General features: G+C 45.9%; 2 protein-coding genes across 2 annotated transcripts; one reads left to right on the top strand and one right to left on the bottom strand.

Moving 5' to 3' along the window:
• Nucleotides 1-149: 149 nt before the first annotated feature.
• On the top strand, nucleotides 150-3,162 carry LOC131286695 (cytochrome b5-like). Its single transcript, XM_058315684.1, has 4 exons — nucleotides 150-342; nucleotides 443-531; nucleotides 1,341-1,409; nucleotides 2,964-3,162. Exons 1-4 carry the CDS (start codon nucleotides 223-225, stop codon nucleotides 3,070-3,072), a joined length of 387 nt encoding a protein of 128 aa, XP_058171667.1. The 5' UTR covers nucleotides 150-222; the 3' UTR covers nucleotides 3,073-3,162.
• A 1,725-nt stretch (nucleotides 3,163-4,887) lies between these two features.
• On the bottom strand, nucleotides 4,888-21,105 carry LOC131286643 (fizzy-related protein homolog). Its single transcript, XM_058315624.1, has 5 exons — nucleotides 20,966-21,105; nucleotides 20,555-20,870; nucleotides 8,156-8,389; nucleotides 7,946-8,080; nucleotides 4,888-5,691 (listed from the first exon to the last, which is right to left on the bottom strand). Exons 1-5 carry the CDS (start codon nucleotides 21,076-21,078, stop codon nucleotides 4,999-5,001), a joined length of 1,491 nt encoding a protein of 496 aa, XP_058171607.1. The 5' UTR covers nucleotides 21,079-21,105; the 3' UTR covers nucleotides 4,888-4,998.
• Nucleotides 21,106-22,442: the final 1,337 nt, after the last annotated feature.

Here is a 22,442-nt window from a genome sequence, read left to right as displayed (position 1 = left end):
GTATTAGAATGCACCGTCACCTGTTTGAAAGTTTACTAGCAGACACGAACGATCGATCATCCTCCTCTAGTCGAACGAGATAAGTTCAGCGAGAACGTCCCGAGCACACATTAGTTACCATCATTTACTAACCGCGTTTTGCAAGCGGCACAAAGCAGAGTCAAAGGAAACCAGCATTACTGGCCAATTCATCGAACATCTTCGCCCGCACCGGAGTAAAAAATGGCCCCCACGGAACTGAAACAGTACAGCATCGCCGATGTGGCCAGCCATAATAAGCCCAACGATCTGTGGATGATTATTCACGATAAGGTGTACGATGTAACCAAGTTCCTCCAGGAGGTAAGTACTGCACTCGGTGATAAGTCCCGGTCAGGTGGAAACACCTCTCCAACTCGCCGAATCGTCCGTAAATCCGTCTGTTCTGTTTTTTTGATCAAAGCATCCCGGTGGAGAGGAGGTGCTGATCGAGGTCGCTGGAAAGGAGGCATCGAGCGAGTTTGATGACGTTGGCCATAGCACCGATGCCAAGTACGTATAGAGTAGTCACCACTTGGGTGGCGTGGCCTTGACATGGTGCCCCGAATGTCCACCACGGACGGAACCGCATGCGAACTCGTTTGGCGCGGTTTCTCTTTCGAGCGGAACAATGATGCCTATCGCGAACGAAGTAGGTTTCATCAATCGATCGAGGCATTTTTATCGGTCGATAAAGTTATCTACTCGAATTTTGCATCGCGTACGCTTTTTCTGAATCTGTCGATATAAATTTATCGGTCGATAAGGCAACCAGTTTTCTGGCTGCTAATTAGCTGCTTTTCTATGGATCTAAAAATCGCATGGATGACAATCGTCATCCAGCTGGATCCAAGTATCCTTTTTTTACTGGTCAAGTGATACATTTGGTAAACAGATGAAATCAGATGAAAAGAAATAATTAATAAAATCAATGAATTTGGTAGAAATAACGAATTGTGATGCTCAGTGGTGTTAGTTACTGTGGATTCGTGTTGATTTTTTAGTGTATCATCATTAAAAATGATCTTTTAACTCGCTATCGACTGGTCCATGGCAGTGGAAAGTATATCGATCGATTGGGTTCATCTTCTAGCGTTCGCGATAGCAATATCTATCGATATAGCATCTGCTCGACAAATTTGTTCGCGTTTGACACCCGTTTTATCCACTGATATATCGATAGATAACTTTCAACGTTCGCGATTGCTAAGTGAACCAAGTATCCCGAAAATGAACACTTGTTGGTCGATATACCATATCGATCGATAGAGCAAAACGTATCCGATAGCTCCCAATAATCGTGAATTTGTGATATGTTTCAGGGAATCTATGAAGCAATATCTCGTTGGAGAAATAATCGAAGCAGAACGAAAAGCAAAAAAGAGTAGTGGGTAAGTAAAACCTTTTCTGTTTTGTTCTAGAAAACACCTCTTTCGATTGACCTTCGGGAGGGCCGCGAAGGGAAATTCTTATGACCCGTCCACATCATGCCTTTGTTAAGCACCCTCGTTTTAAAGCGGCACAATGAAATGATTCACAATCTTTCCCATCTTGTCTTTGCTGCTAACACTTTCACTTCTTTTTATCTTTAGAACTATATTATATCCACTCTTTGATGCCTATCGCGAACGAAGTAGGTTTCCCCAATCGATCGATGCATTTTTATCGGTCGATAAAGTTATCTACTCGAATTTTGCATCGCGTACGCTTTTTCTGAATCGGTCGATATAAATTTATCGGTCGATAAGGCAACCAGTTTTCTGGCTGCTAATTAGCTACTTTTCTATGGATGTAAAAATCGCATGGAAGACAATCGTCATCCAGCTGGATCCAAGTATCCTTTTTTTACTGCTCAAGTGATACATTTGGTAAACAAATGAAATCAGATGAAAGGAAATAATCAATAAAATCAGTGATTTTGGTAGAAATCACGAATTGTGATGCTCAGTGGTGTTAGTTATTGTGGATTCGTGTTGATTTTTTAGTGTTCCATCATTAAAAATGATCTTTTAACTCGCTATCGACTGGTCCATAGCAGTGGATAGTATATCGATCGATAGGGTTCATCTTTTAGCGTTCGCGATAGAAATACCTATCGATATAGCAACTACTCGACAAATTTGTTCGCGTTTGACAGCCGTTTTATCCACTGATATATCGATAGATAACTTTCAACGTTCGCGATTGCTTAGTGAACCAAGTATCCTGAAAATGAACACTTGTTGGTCGATATACCATATCGATCGATAGAGCAAAACGTATCCGATAGCCCCCTTTGTTTGTACTATTTTTTTTTATTTGCTTAGTAGTGCCCCCACCGCCTCCTCAACGTCGTCGTCGTCGTCGTCGTCGTCCTGGCTTGGATCCCTTAAGACGAAATTTTTCGGTTAATTCCTTTTGTCCGATACGTTGCCCATCCACAAGCCTCGTTGTGCCTGCCTGGTGCTAATATGGAAGGGAAAGATCTGTATATTGTGGCGTCTAACGCCTCGGTGGCCGATTAACTTAAGCCAAATTTCTCAAATAGGGAACAGGGAATCGTGTAGCAATTTTTTTATAAATACATTTGTATGTCCATTTTTGGCTAGAACCTTTCGTGCTGATAAGTTGATAAGTTGATGTGATGGAATTTATTTTATGGTCTCTTCCAATGAATCTAATAAAAAACCCTAATCGTCGGGATTGGCAATAGCTCTGCTGTGTAATTGCTGAACTTATTCTTATCTTATCAGTAAGAATATTGTAATATATTGACTTTTTGTCTATCCTCGGTCTAAGGTGTTAATTTGTATAATGTTAGGATTAGACTCCTTTCATATTTGATTTTATTTCTTTAAGTTTGAGAAACTAGCAACACCACATTACCGTTCTTTGTTAAACGTATTATTATATTTACATTTTATAACACATTTTAAGCAAGAAATTCTTCTACTTTTTTCTTTCAGCTGCAAAAATTTGTCGGCGTCCGCACGGACAGCTCTGGTGGCAGGATCGGTGATGGCCATCGGAGCCGGATTGGCGATGATCTTCAAGGCTTCTGGAAGTAGAAAGTGAAGCGGGACGTCCCAATCCGATGGCGTCATTAGATTTCACCGAAGCATTCGAAACGCTTAGCCAATCGTCTACATTTCCTCGGGCATCTTTGTGGGGGTCAGCAGTTTTTAAAGCGATTTTTTGCGAATTGCAAACAACACCAACATTCTGCGATTGTGTGGGACAATCGAGCGACGTACTATATTCGCGCCATTGGTATTTTTATAGGATAGTAGAAGTTAGCGAATGGTTCACTGATCACTTCGCGTTTGAGAACAATAATTTAATAAATATTAACCGTTGCCTAAGAGCTTAAAAAGTATAAAGTTTAGCTTTCTTTCAATAAGTGAACACCATACGCTTTAAACATTTCTTTTTGTTAAATTTAATATATTTTGATGCTTCTTCACACTCCCCTATAGTATGTACAAACCCATACGCTTCTCTTCTCTCCCTGACCATCATCGGCTTAGTTGCTAATGGAACCTTTTCGGTGCTAGACTTCAAGGTAGGCAGTACTGTGAAGACACTTTTCTTCTTTTTAGAACTTTACTTACTTCTAGCAACGTACGTAGCTAAACCATCAAAACATTATTCAAACGAACACACAGAGACACGCACGCGTCTTAAGGAAAATGTCATGCTCAAATGGGAAACCGCTGCGTTGCCTGCCTATTTCAGGGCGTATTTCTTTTTCTGAAAAGATACTTTGATAGTGCCGTTGAGCGCACTATAAAATAATGCTTTCAGATGAGGATGCTTACTGGTTTGTTTGTGTGAATATTTCCTACTACTTTTGCTCTGCAAACATTCACGACGAAAACAAGCGGTAAAATCATCCTCGATCACACATAGTTCCGTCGGTTTGATAGATTTCGCACATAAATAATTTTCTTATAACCTCCTTCCCCTAGTTACATACTTTATCACCTTTGTAAATGAGAATGTAGCATCCGGAGTGTACAATTCGTCTACATCTTTTCCAGTGTCCATCGGGCAGCTTATGAAAGAGATATGGAATAGTGGTCAACCTTAAAAGCAGCACTTCGTAGCGAATGCATCGGCTACATTTCGCTTACCAAAACACAAGCGTGCAAACGTTTTATGAATAACTTAGAGAAAAAATAAGTAGTGCTTTTCAGGTTCAGACTGTGGGCAAACGCCTTTCATATTCACATACTTTTGTCCTGCCACTTTTTATGGACACGAGGAAACGAGTAAAGGAAAAGTGACTCAAAATGTACTCCTATTTCTTGTTTCTGGCATACCTTCACGGCAGTAGTGGTTACCTACTTCCTTGCTTTATTGTAAACACCGTAAATAAACGCATTGATTTGGTTGAGAGAATCTGTTCCATTAGATTCGAATGCCAACTGAGACGAGATTAAATTGAATACCCTAAATTGGAAGTAAATTTAACTTAGTTGTACGATAAAAATAAAAAATAAACCCCAAAATATTTCAATTTGTTAACCTAGTTCACAAAAAAAACGATGCCTCCTAAGTTCACTCACGCAAGAGGGACACATGTACGAACAGAAAAGTGGTAGCTTACTGCGATAGTAAATGGTAGTGTGTAAATCGGTGCTATTGTACGTACCAACTAAAGTTGCAAATATAACGAAAATATTTATACAATAAAAACATATACAACACCCCGTTACATGCAGTACAATCCTAATTCACCCCATGTGTCGATGACACACCCTCCGACCCGGCACTATGCCGCCCATGGACTAATACGTTCCACAAATGGAACCCCTATCTTATAAGGAGCGGAACAAAAAGGAAAAGTAAGAAATAATCTAATTTAGCAAAAAAAACGGTTGGTGTAAAAAAACTAAAAAAAAACATATAGGAAACTGCATCTTCGATACGATTCTGGCGCCCAACCACTGTTGATTTGCTCACTCACCACCACCCTCCTCCGGCACGGAGTAGGCGGCTTTACCGAATGTTCGTGAATAGATTGAGTACGGATTTGTTCTCCTTTTGTGAGCGAGCCTTGCTGAACACGTTCCAGAAGCGCAACGTTTCGTCGCCGGCTCCGGTAACGATCGCTTCGCCGTCCGGACTAAGCGCAAGGTACAGCACCCGGTACGAGTGGCCCGTTAGTTTGGCCACTTGCGTCAGCGAGGGGTACTTCCACACGAGGATCTGGTTCTGCGAGTAGCCGTGCGTCGACACGAGCTCCGACGAGTGCTTGGACCAGGCGAGATTGCATACCTGCGAGCCGGTGTCAACGCACTGCATCGGTTGGCCGGTGAGCGTGTTCCAGAAGCGAATACACCGGTCGGCCGTTCCGCCGCCGCTGGCCAGCAGGCCGTGATGATGCGGTGACCACGCAATCGCTTTCACTGCCGCCATGTGCTCCGAGTACGAGTGCACCGGCGTCGACGAGTGCTGGTTCCACACGTACAGTCGGTTATCGTTACCACCGCTGGCCAGGTACTGGTTGTCCGGGGACCACTTTAGACCGCACACTTCCTGCCGGTGGCCGGCGAGCCGCCGTTCCGGGACCTGCGAGGGCGTACGTGTGTCGCGCTGCATGATCAGACGGTCCCGAGACCCGCTCGATAGGACGTCCCCGTTCCAGGCCAACGCACCGACGCGCGCCGAGTGGCCTTGTAGCTTATTTACCTGCGAAGAGAAAGATGAGTATCGACAGTGAGTACAAAATTGCAAGCAAAAACACCTTTCACAAGAATCTATAAAATAGCAAAGTGCGTTCCTCCGGGAGACAAAAACAAAAAGTCTAAACCCATCCAAAAGTAGGCCACGTACTTTCCGGATCTCAGTTGACGTGAATTGCAAAGCCTGTTTCCTTGCAAAAACCGCAAGCAACAGTAGGCTAGCAAAAACTCCCACCCCCTCCACCAGCGCACACACGCGCGTTTGATGGACGAGTGCGTTTGGTTATTAAATTCATGTCACGCCGTGACGCGATGCGTGCGTGGGGCGTTAGATCTCCGTGTGTGTCGCTGAAGTGCGTGAGTTTGCGAATATAAACATTATTTTCGTTTTCCGCACACCTCAAGAAGACTTTCTAACCGAGTAAAAGTGACAGTGAACAGGTTGGCAAAAAGGGAATTTGAATTTGGCTAGGATTTGGTTTTTATTTTTTTTCCCCCGGTACGCACTTGTGCGTAAACGGTCGGGCAGGTCATCGATTATATTTGCCCTGCCTTCCCGCGGAGGTGGGCAGCAGTCGGAATGAAGTTGCGAATTTGCACTTCGGAATTCGTCGCTAAAACCATTGAGCTCATTTTTTCTTCTTTTCTTTGCTCATGTCAATAGAAATGCGGATGTGTTTTTTTTTGTTGGAATTACGCAGGCCACTGTTGGATATGCCTATCCCATTACCCTTTTCTGAGCGGAAGATGGAATGAAAATTCGCAAACCACATTGCTCACGGAAGCCCGATCGAAAGCTACCGAGAGGAAGCAAGGCGTGAGTTGTGTGTTTGGGTTTTCGCAAATTTTGGCAACTTTTTGGTCACTTTCCTTTTCGTGACGAAACAAGATGTTGCTACGGAATTGTTTGACAAACTTTGAACCAACGACAAACTTTGGACATTTATCTCCCTCTAGTATAACATGAGCAAAAATGATCTTCAAATATTTGTTTTGGATTGCGTTCAATTGATTCGGTTCTATGGAAAATATTTTTATTTCCCTTCAACATGTGAGTAAATGTTACTCAGTTAAAAAGTCACCATGAATAACAGATTGGGAATCCATGATGAATAATAGGGCGCGCGCAAACAAAAAATTCACATATGTTTATGACTCACAACTGTATAGAAACTACCAGTATGTCCAAAAAAATGCTGGCAAAACCAATGCGATTTATGATAGCAAGAAGAAAAAAAACACATAAATGTGATAATTGTTTAATCAAGAAAAGAACATTTTGGCCCCAGTTTTTTTTTATAATGTTTCATTATTTATATGAAACAAATAACCGTCACCAAATATGGTACAGATTGTTTGGTGATTGAAGCACACAAAAAGTAAAAAAAAAAATGCCAAAATACACAACTTGAATGTCAACGAAATTTATCATGCAACAGTAAAGTGCAATAAATACCCCCGCAAAACGGGGGCCGCCACAGTGTTGACTGCGGGCAAACAGCTTACGAATTCTCCTGCACACACAATGCTCTTGTCAATTGTCTCATGAAATTGTCTTCTTAAAGAAGTAAGATAGAAAAAATAACATAAAATAAAAACCACATGCGAACAGATGCGAGGTTTCCGCTACTGGAAGCGCAACACGTTCGCTACCGACTGTGACGCGTGCACCACCGCCCTCCTACCGGCGGTACCTCCTGTAGGCTCGCGGGATTTTTGTTTGCAAATACATAAACGTGCCACAAACGGTGCCGCCACCGCCTGCGCTCGCAAGATGGTCAAAAGATCAGGAGACGTGCGCACGACCGGGCCCCGTTCACCGCGTGAAGTGCTTGTGTAAATAAAGATCAATTAAAAATTCGTATGGAATGGAGAGCGACGGATGGGATCGGTCCTACTGTCCGAAGGCGGGTCCACTGGTCGATGCACTCGAGAATTGTCTCAAAACGATCGGACAACATAGGTATGGTATGTTCTTGTCTGCAGAAATCCATTTGCCATCGGTTACTCCCTCGGCATGCAAACAACAGCCGAAGGAGAAAAGTAAACGGATTCTGTCCATAATCCCCGCCCCACGAGATGGAGGGAAATTCCTGCCAAACGACGGTGGCACTCCACCAAAACAAAAAAAGGGGCGCAGCAGCAAATAGTTCGGCAGCCTATCCCTTCGTCAAGTGTATTTGCGAACTACTTTCGGGACATTACATTTCGCTCGCCTAGCATCATCCCCGGATCGGTCGGTGTGTTTGCCTGATGCGTACCTGTTTGCTCGCGGCCACATCCCATACGGTGACGTATCCATGCTGCGTACCGACCGCCAGCTGGTGGCCCCGTTCGCTCCAGGAAACGGAGGTGATTGTGTTCGAGTCCGAGCTGAGATCGCAAAGTCGCGTCACCTAAAAGCATAAAAATGGAGTTGTTATTTTCAGGGAACCGTTCAGCCGTCATGATCGCGCAAAATCGATCCGTACCTGACTCGTGCACGCACTCCAGAGATAAACGCAGCTACCGAGACCGACGGCCAGCACGTTCTGGGCGGACCAGTCGACCAGGTTGAGGTAGAAGTCGTCCTGCAGCTCCGGTGCGTCCAGCACCTTGAACGGGATCTTCGAGATTTTGCGGGTTGCTTTCCGGGGCGATCGTAGCAGCTTCTGGCTCTTGATGCTAACGGGCGACAGTGAGTAGGGACACTGTTCATTGTAGTCCTGAAAGCAAAAGAAAATTGAATTATTAGTAAGACGATGAAAATCAACATAATTTTTAAAGTGACCCTTAAGCCGAATGGCCCGTTTATCAAAGATATTTGAAAGCAAGCAACCCCCCACCGATCGACAACTATAAACATTTAGTCCAATTGAACGTTTTACCAAAGGACGGTTATTAGACCGTCTGGCACGTTCCACCAATTTCTTGCTGCCCATTTGGATTCATCTAAAACCCGTCTGCGAAGTAATGTACGAACAACAAGACATTTGTCGGGCGAAAGAAAGAACTGCAATTGGACCATTCGTCTCGGTGTAGCATCGCACAAAGAAAGTCCATCCTGTTGTCGATCAATCCCGGCCGTTGAGTGCGCTTTACTTAGGTCCAGACAGAGTTCGTAGATCACTCTGAAGAGCTGCATGCAAATGCACGGGAGCAAGAGATACGATTCCAAATTCAAACGGATCCGTGTCCGGACGATCGACCGGCGGGACGCATAATGGGCGCGCATGCAATTGGGCCGCAAATGCAATGCAGCGACGACTCGGAAGATGACGCTACCACAGGATGTCTTATATAAATTTGCAACCGTTTTGGCGTCATTGCATTCGCTCGAGGTATTTATGGCGTTCGTCTGATAATCTGGAAAAAACTTTGTTATTCCAATAAACCGCAACACACATACCGCACAGTCAATCGGCAAGACATATGCAAATGCACCAAGTGCACAACACAACGCCACACAACAGATGTCTAGACACGCCAGCATTAGGAAAAATTTACGATCATTTTCTAAACGATCGTTCACTAATTTGCACCACGAGGTTGCGAGTGAGCGAGGTAATGAGCGTCGGAAAAATGGTCCGCCCATTTCGGACCAGCATTACCGATCTTCTGACCCATTATCAGCTCGCTCGCCGCCCCGGGTGACGGATTGTCGTTGGATGTTTTTCGGCCCACCGATTCACGCCCCATAGACTTTCCGATGCAATTTGAATTTGCTAACAAAAAAAAAGGATTCCTTGTTAAAATTTATTAATCTACAATCTTGACTGCAACAAGACCAGCGACGGTAGCTCGCAAGAACGTGCAAAGCATCGCACCGGTCTTATCAGCTGACGACGGTTAAGCTCTGGCCCCGGGAGCAGCCCAACTATAAACATTGCAACCGGTATACGGGTGGAGGGCGGAGAGGGAGAGAGGGATACGGTCCAGTGCGTGATGCATCGACGTTTGTGCCGTTTTTATTTGCCCTCAGATGTTACTCGATCTCGTAAACTTGATCGAATGGCGCTGATAGTTCCTCACGTTGGCTTTTGTTGTGGCCGTTTTTCCATAGTTCGCGCATCCTGAGCTTGTGGTGCTGGTGCATCCCCCCCAGCCCGCGCCGAGTGCAAACCCATCTAATCGGACGAAAGCCGTATCGTTTGGTGCGCGATAAGGTGCACTACTACTCCCCGGAACCCTCCCCCCGCGAGCGGCTTCATGGCTCATCAATTTCCGCCGCTTCCAACGTCCTCTCGGACACAGCAAAAAACGGGCGTCGCGTGCGACCATCAGAGGCGTTTTTCTTTCTACCCTTCGGAGAGAGGGAAGAGGGGTGGAGCCGAAACAAAATACGGGCTGTTGTTGATGGACCATGACCAAGCCCAACGACGCGCCCAACATTCGGCGGCGGCCGAAGGCAACAACCGAGATTGGGACCAGTTCTTCCAATTGCCCAACACTCCAGTGTTCTTTTACGACAGTCTTCACAGGGGTAAGGGGAAGAAACTTGACACGGGTTCTAACTCCAACCCCGCGGAAAGCATTAGGATCGTGTTGTGTACAGATTTTTCCTAGAAAATCGTTAGCTCATCCAGTATGAATTCGGTGCAGCAATGCACCTGGTCCGGTGCATAAGGTGCTACATTTCACAACTCCAAACGCGAAAACTGACTCCGAAAGCCGTAACACCGAAGAAGGAAAGAACAAAATAAAGACCGACCAGCTCCCGGTCAGCATAAAATTGAACCGTCTGAGCCGTGGGGAAAAGGGCGGTGGAAAAAGTGCCGACGGGCGGTTCTGAACCGAACCGACCCCGGGGGGCCACAAATCGGTCGTTCACCGCAGTCAATGGGTGGAAACAGACACACGATGGCGCACTCTGCACCGCGGGAGGTGCGCGTAGTTGCTTAATTTAACTACCGTCTTGGCAATTGGCAATAGAGTCGTCAAACCAAGGCGGTCAGGCTGAGGGTTTCCGTCTTTGCTGGGGTGGGCTGCAGTGGGTTGATCGTCCAGTGCCATCGATCGGTGCTTTATTGTTTTGATGATGGAATGCTCTCGCCCGGGGATCCAGGGGGTCCATTAAAACTTGAAGTAGTTAGAATGACGTTGTTTCAACTCGAGCGGATGTCGTTTGATAACCGGAGGTATCAACTTTTTTAATTTTCCTTTTTAAGGAACTTGAGCTCCCGTTTTTTACGAGCCACATATGACGGACTAGGGGGTCACCAAATTGGACCGCAACACGTGACTAACGAATTCCGCGCGCCCGAAACGCCGTGAAGGTGGTTCTCGATAGACTGCACTCGAAATCGGGTTGGTTTTCGGCCGTTTTTTTGCCTCCCCTTTGATGAGTTTGCGGTTTCGATGCGGGTGCATTAATTAAGGTGCACTTTTTTCACATTTGTTTTTTTTCCTATGTTTGCAACTTAGCGGTGGTCAGTAATACAAAAGTCGAGTTTTTTTTTAAACTTTGAAATTTTATATCGCTTGCACAATTCCACTTTTCGATCAATGAACTACGGCAAGAATTTTGAATGATGCCATTTTAGAGTTTTACCTCAAAGTTGGGTAAATCGAGCCATGTCTTTGTTTTTCCCCGGTCAGTGAAATTGCAAACAAAACATACGTCGCCATTTCGATAGGATTTTCCGCCACTTTGCATATATCGACTTCGTTCGGCAATGGGCATGGAAAAGGCGAATGACCCATTAATGAGGGTCGCCCCGTCTGGTGTGGGACGGGGTTTGGGACGGGTGTGTGCACAACAAATCGCGTCGTACTACTAATGACTTTTCCAGGCGTACCAGCAACAATCATGTGGAATGTAAATTAGGGACATTCAGGCAGGCGCGACTTCTATCGTGGTAGGATGGACTAGATTGTATGGAAAAAACGCACACACACACAACTCGCGATGAGATCATGTGATATATCCTTTCCGCGTGCAGCCGTTAAAATGTTAACTAAACTGCACTCCAGTGGCCGGGAATGGCGTCAAAGTCGACTCTTAGAATGCAACAAAAAAAATACAAATCCATCGCACGGCGTTGAGTGCAAAAACGGAAAAAATTGTCAAATTGTTCCGACGGGGGGGTTCGTGAAACTGCCAGCATAAATTACGGCCGACCATAAAAGCCAACCGGATTGCCGCCGGGCGAGTGTAATGATCCTCCTCCGCGGGTCTTGCATAAAACAATCGTGTATTTGAATATTCGTGCGACACCTTTTTTTTCGTTGGCACTTTCCGGACAAGTGGCCAAGCCATTTTCCGCCCCCTACACTCAAGGGAAGACCGGGGCGTCAGGTGTCGAAAGTCTAATGGAAACCGATGCAAAAAGCAAACCCTACTTTTAGGCAAAGTGTTGAAGAATAAGAAATGAGAAAGCAAATGAGTAATCTTCCTCCCACATCAAACAAAAAACTTTGGAGGATACATTCTGCCGACTGGATTCGGGGTTGCGGCCATTTACGGAGTGTCAAATAAAGTGTAACTTATATGGAGATAGTTGTTGGCGAACGTGTATTCTAGGTGATGGATGCCAAAAAAGAAAACTCGTTTGCAAGAAAAAGATATTAACCTCGCGAATATATTAGTTTTTATGCCTTGTTTGATAGGAGAGAAACAAAAGCTATCTCTTATCGTTTTGTACAAAAAATCTTGTAAGTTTTTGTTGATTTAAAAATGTCGGATTCGATATAATACTAAGTTGTTTGTAATCGAACTACGATTGATCTACGATTTCAAGTTCAAGCTCATTTCTTTGTAAAAAATAATAGAACTTTTTTAAAAATTAATAGAAAGAATAAGATGCACGGATAGTGTGGTTACTACTAATTTAATTGGCATTTTTTTAAAGAGATTGCAATTCGCGACAAATTTTGCGATTACGCTGTATTTGTGATCAACAAACGGCGAATAAATCGACGTAATCAGAAATTGAAATTTACAGATCAAATAAGAAGAAAAGAAAGTGAGAAACGGACAATCTCGCGGTCAAACTGTCCACGCTCGGATTTTATTTGCGTCTGTCTTAAATTACTGTACTAAATGCAAATTTTATTATCAATTCCCCTCTCCTCTCCATTCCCTCAATTCCTTTGGGTGAGATTTGGGTGAGGTTTTTTGAACCCGTTTTTTTGTTGTTGTTGTTGTTGTTTGCCTTACCTTCCTTCCGTTAACTTCCAGGTTAGAGGGTTTGTTTGTAGCACTTTGCGAAATGCACTTTCTTACGTTCCCTTCGAGGCGAGGACACTCCCCTCGGACATAGTAGGTTCCGCCGCAGAATGCAAAACCGGTAAAAAAATCACGGCATATTGCACACGGCTTTCAGATTGTGTTTTTTCACCAGTTCTTTTCCGATTTTTCCTTTTGCGCTACCATGCGTGGCCCCATTTACCGGCGAAAGATGATTATGAGCCAGCACTTATCGCGCTGTTTATTTTATGATGCCCCTTTTTGCCGGCCAAGCGCTTGACCATTCTCCGTTTTTTTGCTGCAGCAACAGCCGCGAAAGTCGTTGCACTCGGGAATGCACCTCGAGGCATAGAGATTCGTGTGGCGGCAGGCGGCAATAGGGAAGGAAACTACACGCCAGACTTACAGTTAGGCGGACAGGCACACCGGACGATGCATTCCACTTTTTGATGCGGATTACGGTCAGAGTCAGTGCGTGGAAATGCATATGCACATGCACCGGAGCACCGTTTCGTTCCTCCTGCACCTTTCCCAGCAGCATTCGATGTGGGACGAGTGGTTTGTTTAGTTTTTAGCACCTGTATGCTGCTTTCAACATTTGCTGCATCGAAGCAAAAATAAATCTCGTACTTGGCTACACTGCGATCGGAAAACTTTTACTAAATAAGCGCACAGTAACGGCAAAAAAAAACCTCGATGAGTTAATTTATCAATATATTATCCAGTTTAAACAATTGATCAAGAAATACATAATTATTTAGAACGCATCCCAAGTTCCATTAAATTTAAACCCTACTAAAACATGTTTTCACATGTCTGCACAAAATCCTATCCATCGTAAACGGTTCTTGCGTTTCAGTAACTGATATTTATAATGTTATCTGCAAACGCCCCTGGACAAAGTATAATTCTCATGCAGCATAGCAGCGATAAACTGTCGGTTGCGGTTACCCATCAGAGTCCGGTAGGCCAAAACCACACTATCCCACGGGTTAGGCAACCCCTTATGCAATCTCGTCCGCTTATCAACGTGTGAGTGAAATCATTCTTCATCTCAAAACACGATGGAGTAATTTATTTTATTTGAACTATTAAAACCTTTCTATTCGTGAGTTTAGAAAGAAATGCTTTGAAGTCTTTTTATTATCTTTTTCCATGCAGCATAAGGCAGGAATTGGTAATAAGATTATGACAAATAACGGCTGCATTAAACAGCAAGTTCAAGTTTATGCTTTCAAATAAACGACGTTCGAATTTACGATCAGCTTCATTCATTAGCCACCAAACCGGCAAATCTTGATCCTGCCCGGGCGGAAGCAGGTAACAGAAAGTGAAACCACGATCGATTAAGATACCCCCATCGAGAATTCATGTTTTCCGTAACGCAAAAGGCGCCACCAGCGGCAAAAGTGGTCAGAACATTAATTGCCGGTTTCAAACGAGGCAAAACGACGCAAACCGGAGCCCTGGAGTTGGTGGTAGAATTTCGCGAATTTATTGGCCAGTGCTTGGGACGCTGCAAGATAAAGGATGGCCTCAAGGTTTCCCCTCGCCGTCAAGGGGAGTAGTAATGAGTGTGAGTGGGTCATAAACTTTGACTGTAAAGTAACAAGAAAACAAGCTCGGAACAGAAAAAAAGCACCCCACACACTCCGTCGTGCGAGTGCGTGCACAAATTGGATCCCCGCCCTCGTGCCAAACTCACCCCCCTCCGGGAAAATGGATGTCCGGGGCAATCGGAGGTAATCGAAAAATAAGGTCGATCGAGAGCCGGCCACGGTTCGGTGGCGTTGCGTGAATCGGTTCCAGCGAGCTGAAAAGTAAAGCGGAGCAAATCTGAGGCAGAATCACGTTCAGCTTAGAACCCACCCTTACACCGAACGGATCGGGGTGGGAGAGGAGGGCAATAGAATAATTTAGAGTTTACCCCTTTACCAGGGGGCGGCTTGGGAAGGGGACCGTTTGCAGGGCTCTCCGGAGAAGGGATGCGTAGTAAATCAATCGAAAAGGGAGCGCAGATTTAACGCGTGAAGGTTCTTTTTTCGCCTCGAAAGGAAGTTCCATAAATTCAAGCTCTATGGCAGGCGGAAGACCAGGTGACGTTTGGCAGAACCATCGTAACACCTGACCGGCCATAAAACACCTTCACCGTCCACCACACGACACACCGACGATTCGAACGACCGAACCGAAGGGAAACCCGGGCCAAAAACCTACGACGTTCAGGGGGGAAAATCGGTACAATCGTGACCGTTCTTCCCTTATCGTCGTGACCTGAAGGTGGCTCGTAAACGTACGGACGTTTGTTGCAAAAATATTACCCGATTGCAACGTACACCCGAGAGAGCGCGGGCCTAATCAATATGTTATGCGATGGCCTAGAAACATCGCTCAAGAAAATCCGCATCGGATCGGAGGTGCAATGGGAAGGCAAGGCAACCTGTCCCGTGTAAGACCGGGACCGGGAGAAAAAGGTGAACGCAATTAAATCTTATCACCCGGCGGCGACGACGCAAAACGCGGTCAGAATAATGCAGCAGCCGAATATTCATTTTGCAGTCATCTAAATTTGCAATCACTCCGCGCTCCGTGGAGTACCGGTGACCCCGGGGGCCACCCGGGTATTTTACGGACTAGGAAATTGCACCGGGGTCCACCGATAAGCAGCAAGCGAACGCTCCCGTCAACCTTCGGCAAATTGGACAAATACGCAAAGCATCAAGATGTTTCTCCCCAAAAGTCAGTCTAGCCCCGCCGTTCGGGTCATTTGATGCCATTATCCGTGTGGCGTATCATTGCAGGGGCAGGGAAAAACAGCTATAAACGCCGGCAAAAGTGGCGCAAGTATTTTGGACAGCCCATTTGGCTGATTAGGCTGCAGCAGAATGCGCAAAAACCAATCGGAGCACTTATGCACTCGGGCAACTCGTGGACGTCAGAGACGATTAGGAATTAAATTGTGATTTTTGCTTAAGACATGGTTCAGCTCCGACTCGGCAAGGATCAGTTGATCGAGGACCTAGCGGTATCTGTCCGCTATACGAGGACTTTTTCCAAACGGTTCTATGGACGCTCCATCGAGCTTTTCGCCACATACGATTTGTTTCCGGAACGATCGTTTACACCATCTTCCAAAAAATTGATATTTTAATCACCAGTGTGACAAATGCCGTTTCACGCCTCACCGACGAGTTTGGTCGTTTTGTCTGACACAAATCCGAACGATCGCACGATCGCATGATCGAGGCCCCCCTCGCCACCGCGCGTCTATGCTCCGTGGAAGGTATGTGCTCCTTCCCAAAAAACCGCAGGTATGCGCCAGCAATTAACGGTGGCCAATAAAGTGGATGAAAAATGATGACATTTGCCGGTTGGAGGTTGCCACCGACAACAGGATTTTCCCGATAAGACCTCGGTACGCACGCACACACGCACCGCTTCTCCACCACCCGGTTCCCTTCTTACGCATGGCCACTGGTGCGTGCGGGCTGTTTGCTTTGGCGAATTGAAAATAAAAATATAAAAAATGCAACATTAATAGAAAACTAATAAAACAAGTAAAACAATCACCACCGGCCACCGACCAACCAGCGTTAACTTGCCGCGTGATACAAGGTGCGTGCCTTACGGGAAGGGTTGTTGAAAATGGCTTCATTTTTTTTCTTCACTTTTCAATTAACGGTTATCATTTAACGAAACCCCAGCCGGACCGATAGGAAGGTGAGGGGAGAAGGCCATGAGGGGTGCTTTGGCATTAAATTCGGGCAGTTCTTTTTCTTCCCCCCGCCCCGCCGATGGCGCCGCGGCGGAAAACCATAGAAGAGCGTCCAATTTGTTCAAGGAGTATGATTTTTTTTCCTCTCTAGTGCGTGTGGTGCGTGTGTTTTTCGCCAAGAAAACCGACTGACCCGCGCGCGCCCTCGCAGTTGCGGTTATGGATGGATGAGTTTTGGAATTATTTTCGCAACCGAAGAGACGAGAAAAAAAGAAACAACCAACGCTCGCGGGGAGCGGTTATAGGGAGGAAAAGCGCAGCTCGCTCACGCACTTACGCACCCGGCCATAATATACAGCAATTAATTGTCACCGAACAACGGGAGAAAGGCAGACGGCAGCGAGGGGGTGGAGGGGGACTACTGGAGGTCCTAGGCGCTCGTTATCATACACCCGACCCCGTCCGATTGCGGATTTCTTAATTACCCTCATCGGGTCTTCTAGTTTATTTTTCGCGAAACCCGCCCCTCGGCCAAGCAAGCAAGGTTTCTTTTTTTCCGGTTGCAAAAATGGGGTTGCCAAAATAATAATAAAAATAAAACCGAAAACGGTGCGGGTCTGTGAATTATTCTTTTTGGTTCGTTTTTTTTCCCCTGCTGTCTCCTACTGTTGATACGCATCATCGTACGCACTGTGGTCTAATTCACGCACTGGGGCAACTTTTTCCCTCTTTCAAAATAACAAAAAAACAAGACCTATGGCCAACCGAGAGTAACCGCCGGTGGAGGATTTCCTAAATGTTTCAATCAAGTAATTAGTGGATATTGATTAGACCATTTAGACAACAGCGGGGGGAGGAAAAAAATCCGGATCGTTTACATAGTAATTCCTCCCAATGACGCTATCTTTCGGGGCCGATCCGGGATAAATGCATCGTTTTGGGAAATGGCACCTTTTGATTTAATTTTGCTACCCCATATCAACGCAACTTTTCGGTGGCCGTCTTTTGTTTTTTTTGCTTACTTTCCTTCTCAATTCGCCAATCTAATGCAACCGAAGGCATTAGAGGAGGAGACATTTGCAAATTTCTTTTCCCCACAGTGCCACATCACAATAAAATACGCAAGATGCGTAGCGGGGTGCGTGGATTTCGCGACCGGTGGCGAATATTTTATGCGTTCGATTTTTGCAGAGCACCCTGTTTTTTTTTGGGCGGACAAATTAATATGTTAAACGTGCAACTCTACGCTTCCGACGCACGGAACACGAAAATGTCGATCCGAAATTCTTACGCACACGACGTTTGCCAAAAATTCACTTTCAACCATTCCGGCCTTCCCACCTTTGGCAACGATTCGTATGATAATGGTTTTAATTACGGGATCGCCTCCACCGTTGCCGGCTTATGTCCTCGTGTTTCGCGAAAGAAAGTGCGTTTCCGATCGGATCTTTTCAGCCGATGCTCTCCTTCTTCTCCTTTTTGCTTTTCGCAAATCTGCTTGACGGCTTCATCAAATCAAATTGGCGCACGCACGGTACGCACGCATCGCCGATCACACCGACCGACAGGCCGAATAATGTCTGCAGTTTCTGTCCCTCCCCTTTCCGCTCCGACCATTCGGCCTGCGTGTTGATGAGCGCATTCTGTCAACGAGAAAATTAACCATGAGCTTCATCGACCGATCGCGGGCCCGGACCCAGCTCCTCAGGTTACTTATGCTACTGCGTTTAACATATATTTTTCCCCCCTTCTCCACCTCCTCTATTCTTTCCGTTCGTTCGCGAATTTTTGCTAAAGGTATGCCGGGGATTTTGCTTGTCTGTTTTTGTGTGTTTCACATCTGACTGCTGGCCGATCTTTCTTCGCGGGGGTCCTCGCGGTCTCGCGGTCGAGATGGATGCGAAAAGATTTGATTAGCGTTTCGCTGATGGGTTGAACCGCGCCGGCTACTGGCCAACGCGTACCGGCGCCGGGTGTTGGGCCGCGTTCAAAATCGGCGACGCCACGATCGGCGGCGATCCGGGAGTTCGCGATAAGGATCTAAAGCCCCCATACGTGTGGTGGTTTGCCGCTGCGAGGTGATCATTTGGTCACAATTATTTACTGATCATAGCGCTTCGAATGACGGGGTCCCCCGGAGTGTGTCAACCGTGAAATTATTATGAGGTGCTTGAACAATCATTTTGCTACTCATTTCTCGATAATTTTGAGTAGAATTTGCATAACTTACTGTTAAAGAAAACAGATTACTTTTAATTTAAACATTTTTCTTATTGCTACTTCTTCCCGAAGGGTTTGCCCTTGTTGCCAGTTTACCAAAACGATCCGAAAAAAGAACTCACGTCGTCGTCTCAGGTCATTGCTTTCCCAATGGTCTAAATATGGTTGGCACTTCCTAATCAAATTCTAACTACGAGCGGTGTCACATAGGAAGGAACTGCAAAGAGCAATAACAACAGGAACCAGTTCCCTTTTCGGGGCTTCCTTCCGAGTTTAGGGCGACGCATCACGATGGCATCATTAGACATTCCGATCATGCACCGCACGAACCACTGGTCAGTAATAAATTAAAGATAGAAAGAACCACCAATAATTACCGTGGCCATTCGGTCAATGCTTGCCAACGAACCACTCGCGGTTGGGAAGTGGAAACGGAGAACGCGTAGAATAAAACATAAAACTACTCGAAACCTACTTCCGACCCATCGTTGGTTCGCTGGAAAGGATGGTCCTGGGTACTTCGGCGAACGAAGCAGATCTATTTCCAGCCAGTTTTGCACATGGGCTGACTGGTTTTTCCCAGCTTTCCCGGCACAAGAATGTTGCTGATAAAAATAAAACCAAATCGATGCAGAAATAGACTCACCGCACCGGGGACATGCGTTTATTTCATTGGAAAGGAGAGGTAGGAGCAAAATGTAGGTCTCGGTTTGTCTGTGGTAGGACGCTTTTCTTTTCGAGTCAAAGATGAAGAAAAGTGTGTTGCGGAAACGATACACGTTTCTATTTATAAAATTCGAAACGATCGAACAGAACCAAAAATAAAAACCGTCATGTTTGAGTCGGTACTAAACAATCGCTTCAAATCCCGATCGGATATGAAAATTGTAAACCTTATTTTTCATTATTATTTCAGCTGCAGTGACTCAGATTCTAGTCATAAATATGACAGAGTAGGACTCTCGACTCCGTCGTTGCATCAGTTGGAAGCCGGGAAGGTCGGCCCGGTTAACCCTGCTCCAATGGGCGTAGCCCGTGTGGAATTTGTCATGCACAATTGACATAACTCTCATTGCTCACACTGATTGCATTGCTAGCTCTTTTTTCCCTCGTCACGTTTGTGTGCCGTCGACCGAGAACGAGGAACATGTTGTTACATGAACTGCTGTTTGGTCTGGACTGATTGAAAGATCATGATTTTCAGGAGAAAGCAGCCACAGATTACGAATTTTAGTTGGGAAATTACTTCTCCCTGTGCTTATCGTTCTGTTAGTCATATAGTGAAAATTCCAAGGCCGGAAAAGAGTCTTCTTTTCATCAAACAAAGCGAAACCTTGCTTGCACACCCTACCCGTTATCGCAACCACCTGAGCGCTTTATCAACAAACTGCACCTAGCTTGTAAACGGTAGACGCGACATAGATTACGAAAGACGGTACCTGTACGAGGTTCCTTCTCTAGTGTCCCACAAAGGCGGACAATGTGGCGCCCGTAAGTAAACGGGCACAAGCAACGTGTCCCTATCGCCGGCCGAGTGCTGATAAGAGAACCATTTTATCGACTACATAGGGAACCAGCGCGCAATCCAAATCATGAAATGGCGAATTGGTAGGCTCGAATGAAATAAAAACCTGTCCAGCAGGACATCGACTGGTGGACAGGTGATCTTTTTGCCCATTAATACGACCCCTACGTTACGGCTTGCGAACTTCCGACGATAATTAGTGCTAATGGTTCCACATTCGGGGACGGCCCATCAAGACGTACCTGCTTCGTCGGGGATTGATACTTGAACAATCCTGTCCGGATAGTGTTCGCCTGTAGGCCACCGCTTCCGCCACTTCCTCCGCTGCCACCGCTGCCACCACTGCCGCCACCTCCGCCCCCGCCAACCTTATCGTCCGTCACCAGCTTCACGTCGTCGATCCCCGTGCCAAGCAGCTCGTTTTTCAGCAGACAGCTGTAGGCGAGACTGTCCCGGGTGTTTTCTCCACATTCGCGCTGCTTCTTCGTTGACTGGGGCGAGTTTTCGTTCGATTTGGAGCTAAGTGTGGCAAAGCTGGTCGTCCAGTTGTTGTTGACTCTGCAAGTGGAGAAAAGGAAACGAATCGAATCAGTCAGTGTCCTATTGCATTCTCTTCAAGCAACTGAAGAGGCTCCCCGGGATTCTCAACTTACCGACAGGGGATGAAGCGATCGTGTGCGGAAGACGTTTCACCGGAACTGAACAACCTGCGCGCTGCCGGGGAGCGGTGCTGCAGCATCCGTTTCTCGTATTCGGGACTGAACATGTTCGATTTTTTAGGTGTTTGCTGGCTCCTGTGTGCAAATGTGTGATGATCTCACTCTATTTATTCCACCGCACGAAGGGGGAGCGATTTGTTGCTAGCCAATTTGGTACTACCCCCACACTGGCCGCTTTACTTCCTGAGATGGTTGACCAAAAATTTGCAACGGTTCGCGAATGCACCCACGCCGGCTGGCGACCGTTTATTGGGCCGGAAAGTGCCGAGCGCGGAGGACGACGACCTCGTTCGTAAATTTGTCTCAGCGGCAGCACTGGGACACAGTGTTTTGCTTCAAATTTGGACAATCTATCCTACTTTCCGTGCGGAGGACGATGGTTTCTTGATGGCGTGGCTGCAAGCTGTTTCAACAGACACCTTCCTTTAGCGTAGTAGTCTGGTAAACTACTTCAGCTGTCACAACCGTCACGCGACTAATTTTCTCGGTTGATGCTGCTGTTTCGATTGACGTTGGGATGAGGCTTTGGTCGAATCTGCCGCATCCGGCTTTCGATTCTGATGGTATACCGGGGACGTTAACTTCTTGCCTTTTTAGACTTTTTGTTTTCACACGACGCACAATCACATTTATCCAATTCACGGGCACACACTAATCAACTGCAGCTGACTGTCGGATGAGCACAGAGTGTAAAATATAGCGAATGTATAAAATAAATAAACTTTTCTAGCTATTCGACAACACCACCCTACAAACGGTCAGTTTTCCTGGTGTTTATTGAAAAAAAAAAAAAACTATTAACCGTCTCGATTTGCACTGGGTTCACTGTTCATCATCGAGATGTAAAAATTGGGCGTACAAAAATTCCACTTCAACTGTAGACCACTGAAATAATCTTGTCGGTACGAAAATAAAACTGAAGTGCGCGCGCGCGTACGCAAGTTGCTCGTCTTCTGCAACCGTCGACCACGTTAGCCGAAGTTTGACAGAGGAATGAAGCAGCGACAATTCATCCGATGGTTGCTGCGACAACGGAAAACGCCAGCAATCGTGTGCGACAGAGAGAGAGAGAGAGAAAGAGAGAGAGAGAGAAAGCGAGAGAAAGAGAGAGAGAAAGAGAGAGAGAGAACTTTCTTCGCTCTCCTCACTCCCCTCGACAACTCGGCAGCTACGTAAGAACGTAACGGTACGAAACAAGAGATCTCTTTAAATCTACGTTCTCAGAACGTGTTTTCGTTGTAGTACTACCCCATCCAACACAAAATGAACATTTCTCCATACAAAATGGGTCCCGGTTTTGTCAACGGTTCTCTCAACGATCGTCCAGTTAAACCGGGATAATTCATTCGGAGCAAAGCCGGCAAAAACAAAAAGAGGAGAGCCCTGATGGGCCCCCTTCTCTCTTCTGCCT

This window comes from Anopheles ziemanni, chromosome 3 (assembly GCF_943734765.1).
Source record: "Anopheles ziemanni chromosome 3, idAnoZiCoDA_A2_x.2, whole genome shotgun sequence".
Taxonomy (NCBI): Eukaryota; Metazoa; Arthropoda; class Insecta; order Diptera; family Culicidae; genus Anopheles; species Anopheles ziemanni.
Note: the sequence above shows the minus strand (reverse complement) of the source record. Positions and strands in the feature narration are given on the sequence as shown.

Bases quoted from the DNA above. Each gene is read 5' to 3' on its own strand.
- LOC131286695 (XM_058315684.1), top strand. From the start codon at position 223: ATGGCCCCCACGGAACTGAAACAGTACAGCATCGCCGATGTGGCCAGC. The intron at 532-1,340 runs GTACGTATAGAG...GATATGTTTCAG, and splicing joins GGCCATAGCACCGATGCCAA to GGAATCTATGAAGCAATATC. The intron at 1,410-2,963 runs GTAAGTAAAACC...TTTTTCTTTCAG, and splicing joins AAAGCAAAAAAGAGTAGTGG to CTGCAAAAATTTGTCGGCGT.
- LOC131286643 (XM_058315624.1), bottom strand. From the start codon at position 21,078: ATGTTCAGTCCCGAATACGAGAAACGGATGCTGCAGCACCGCTCCCCG. The intron at 8,390-20,554 runs GTACGTCTTGAT...TTTTGCTTTCAG, and splicing joins ATCAATCCCCGACGAAGCAG to GACTACAATGAACAGTGTCC. The intron at 5,692-7,945 runs GTACGCATCAGG...TTCTCTTCGCAG, and splicing joins ATGTGGCCGCGAGCAAACAG to GTAAATAAGCTACAAGGCCA.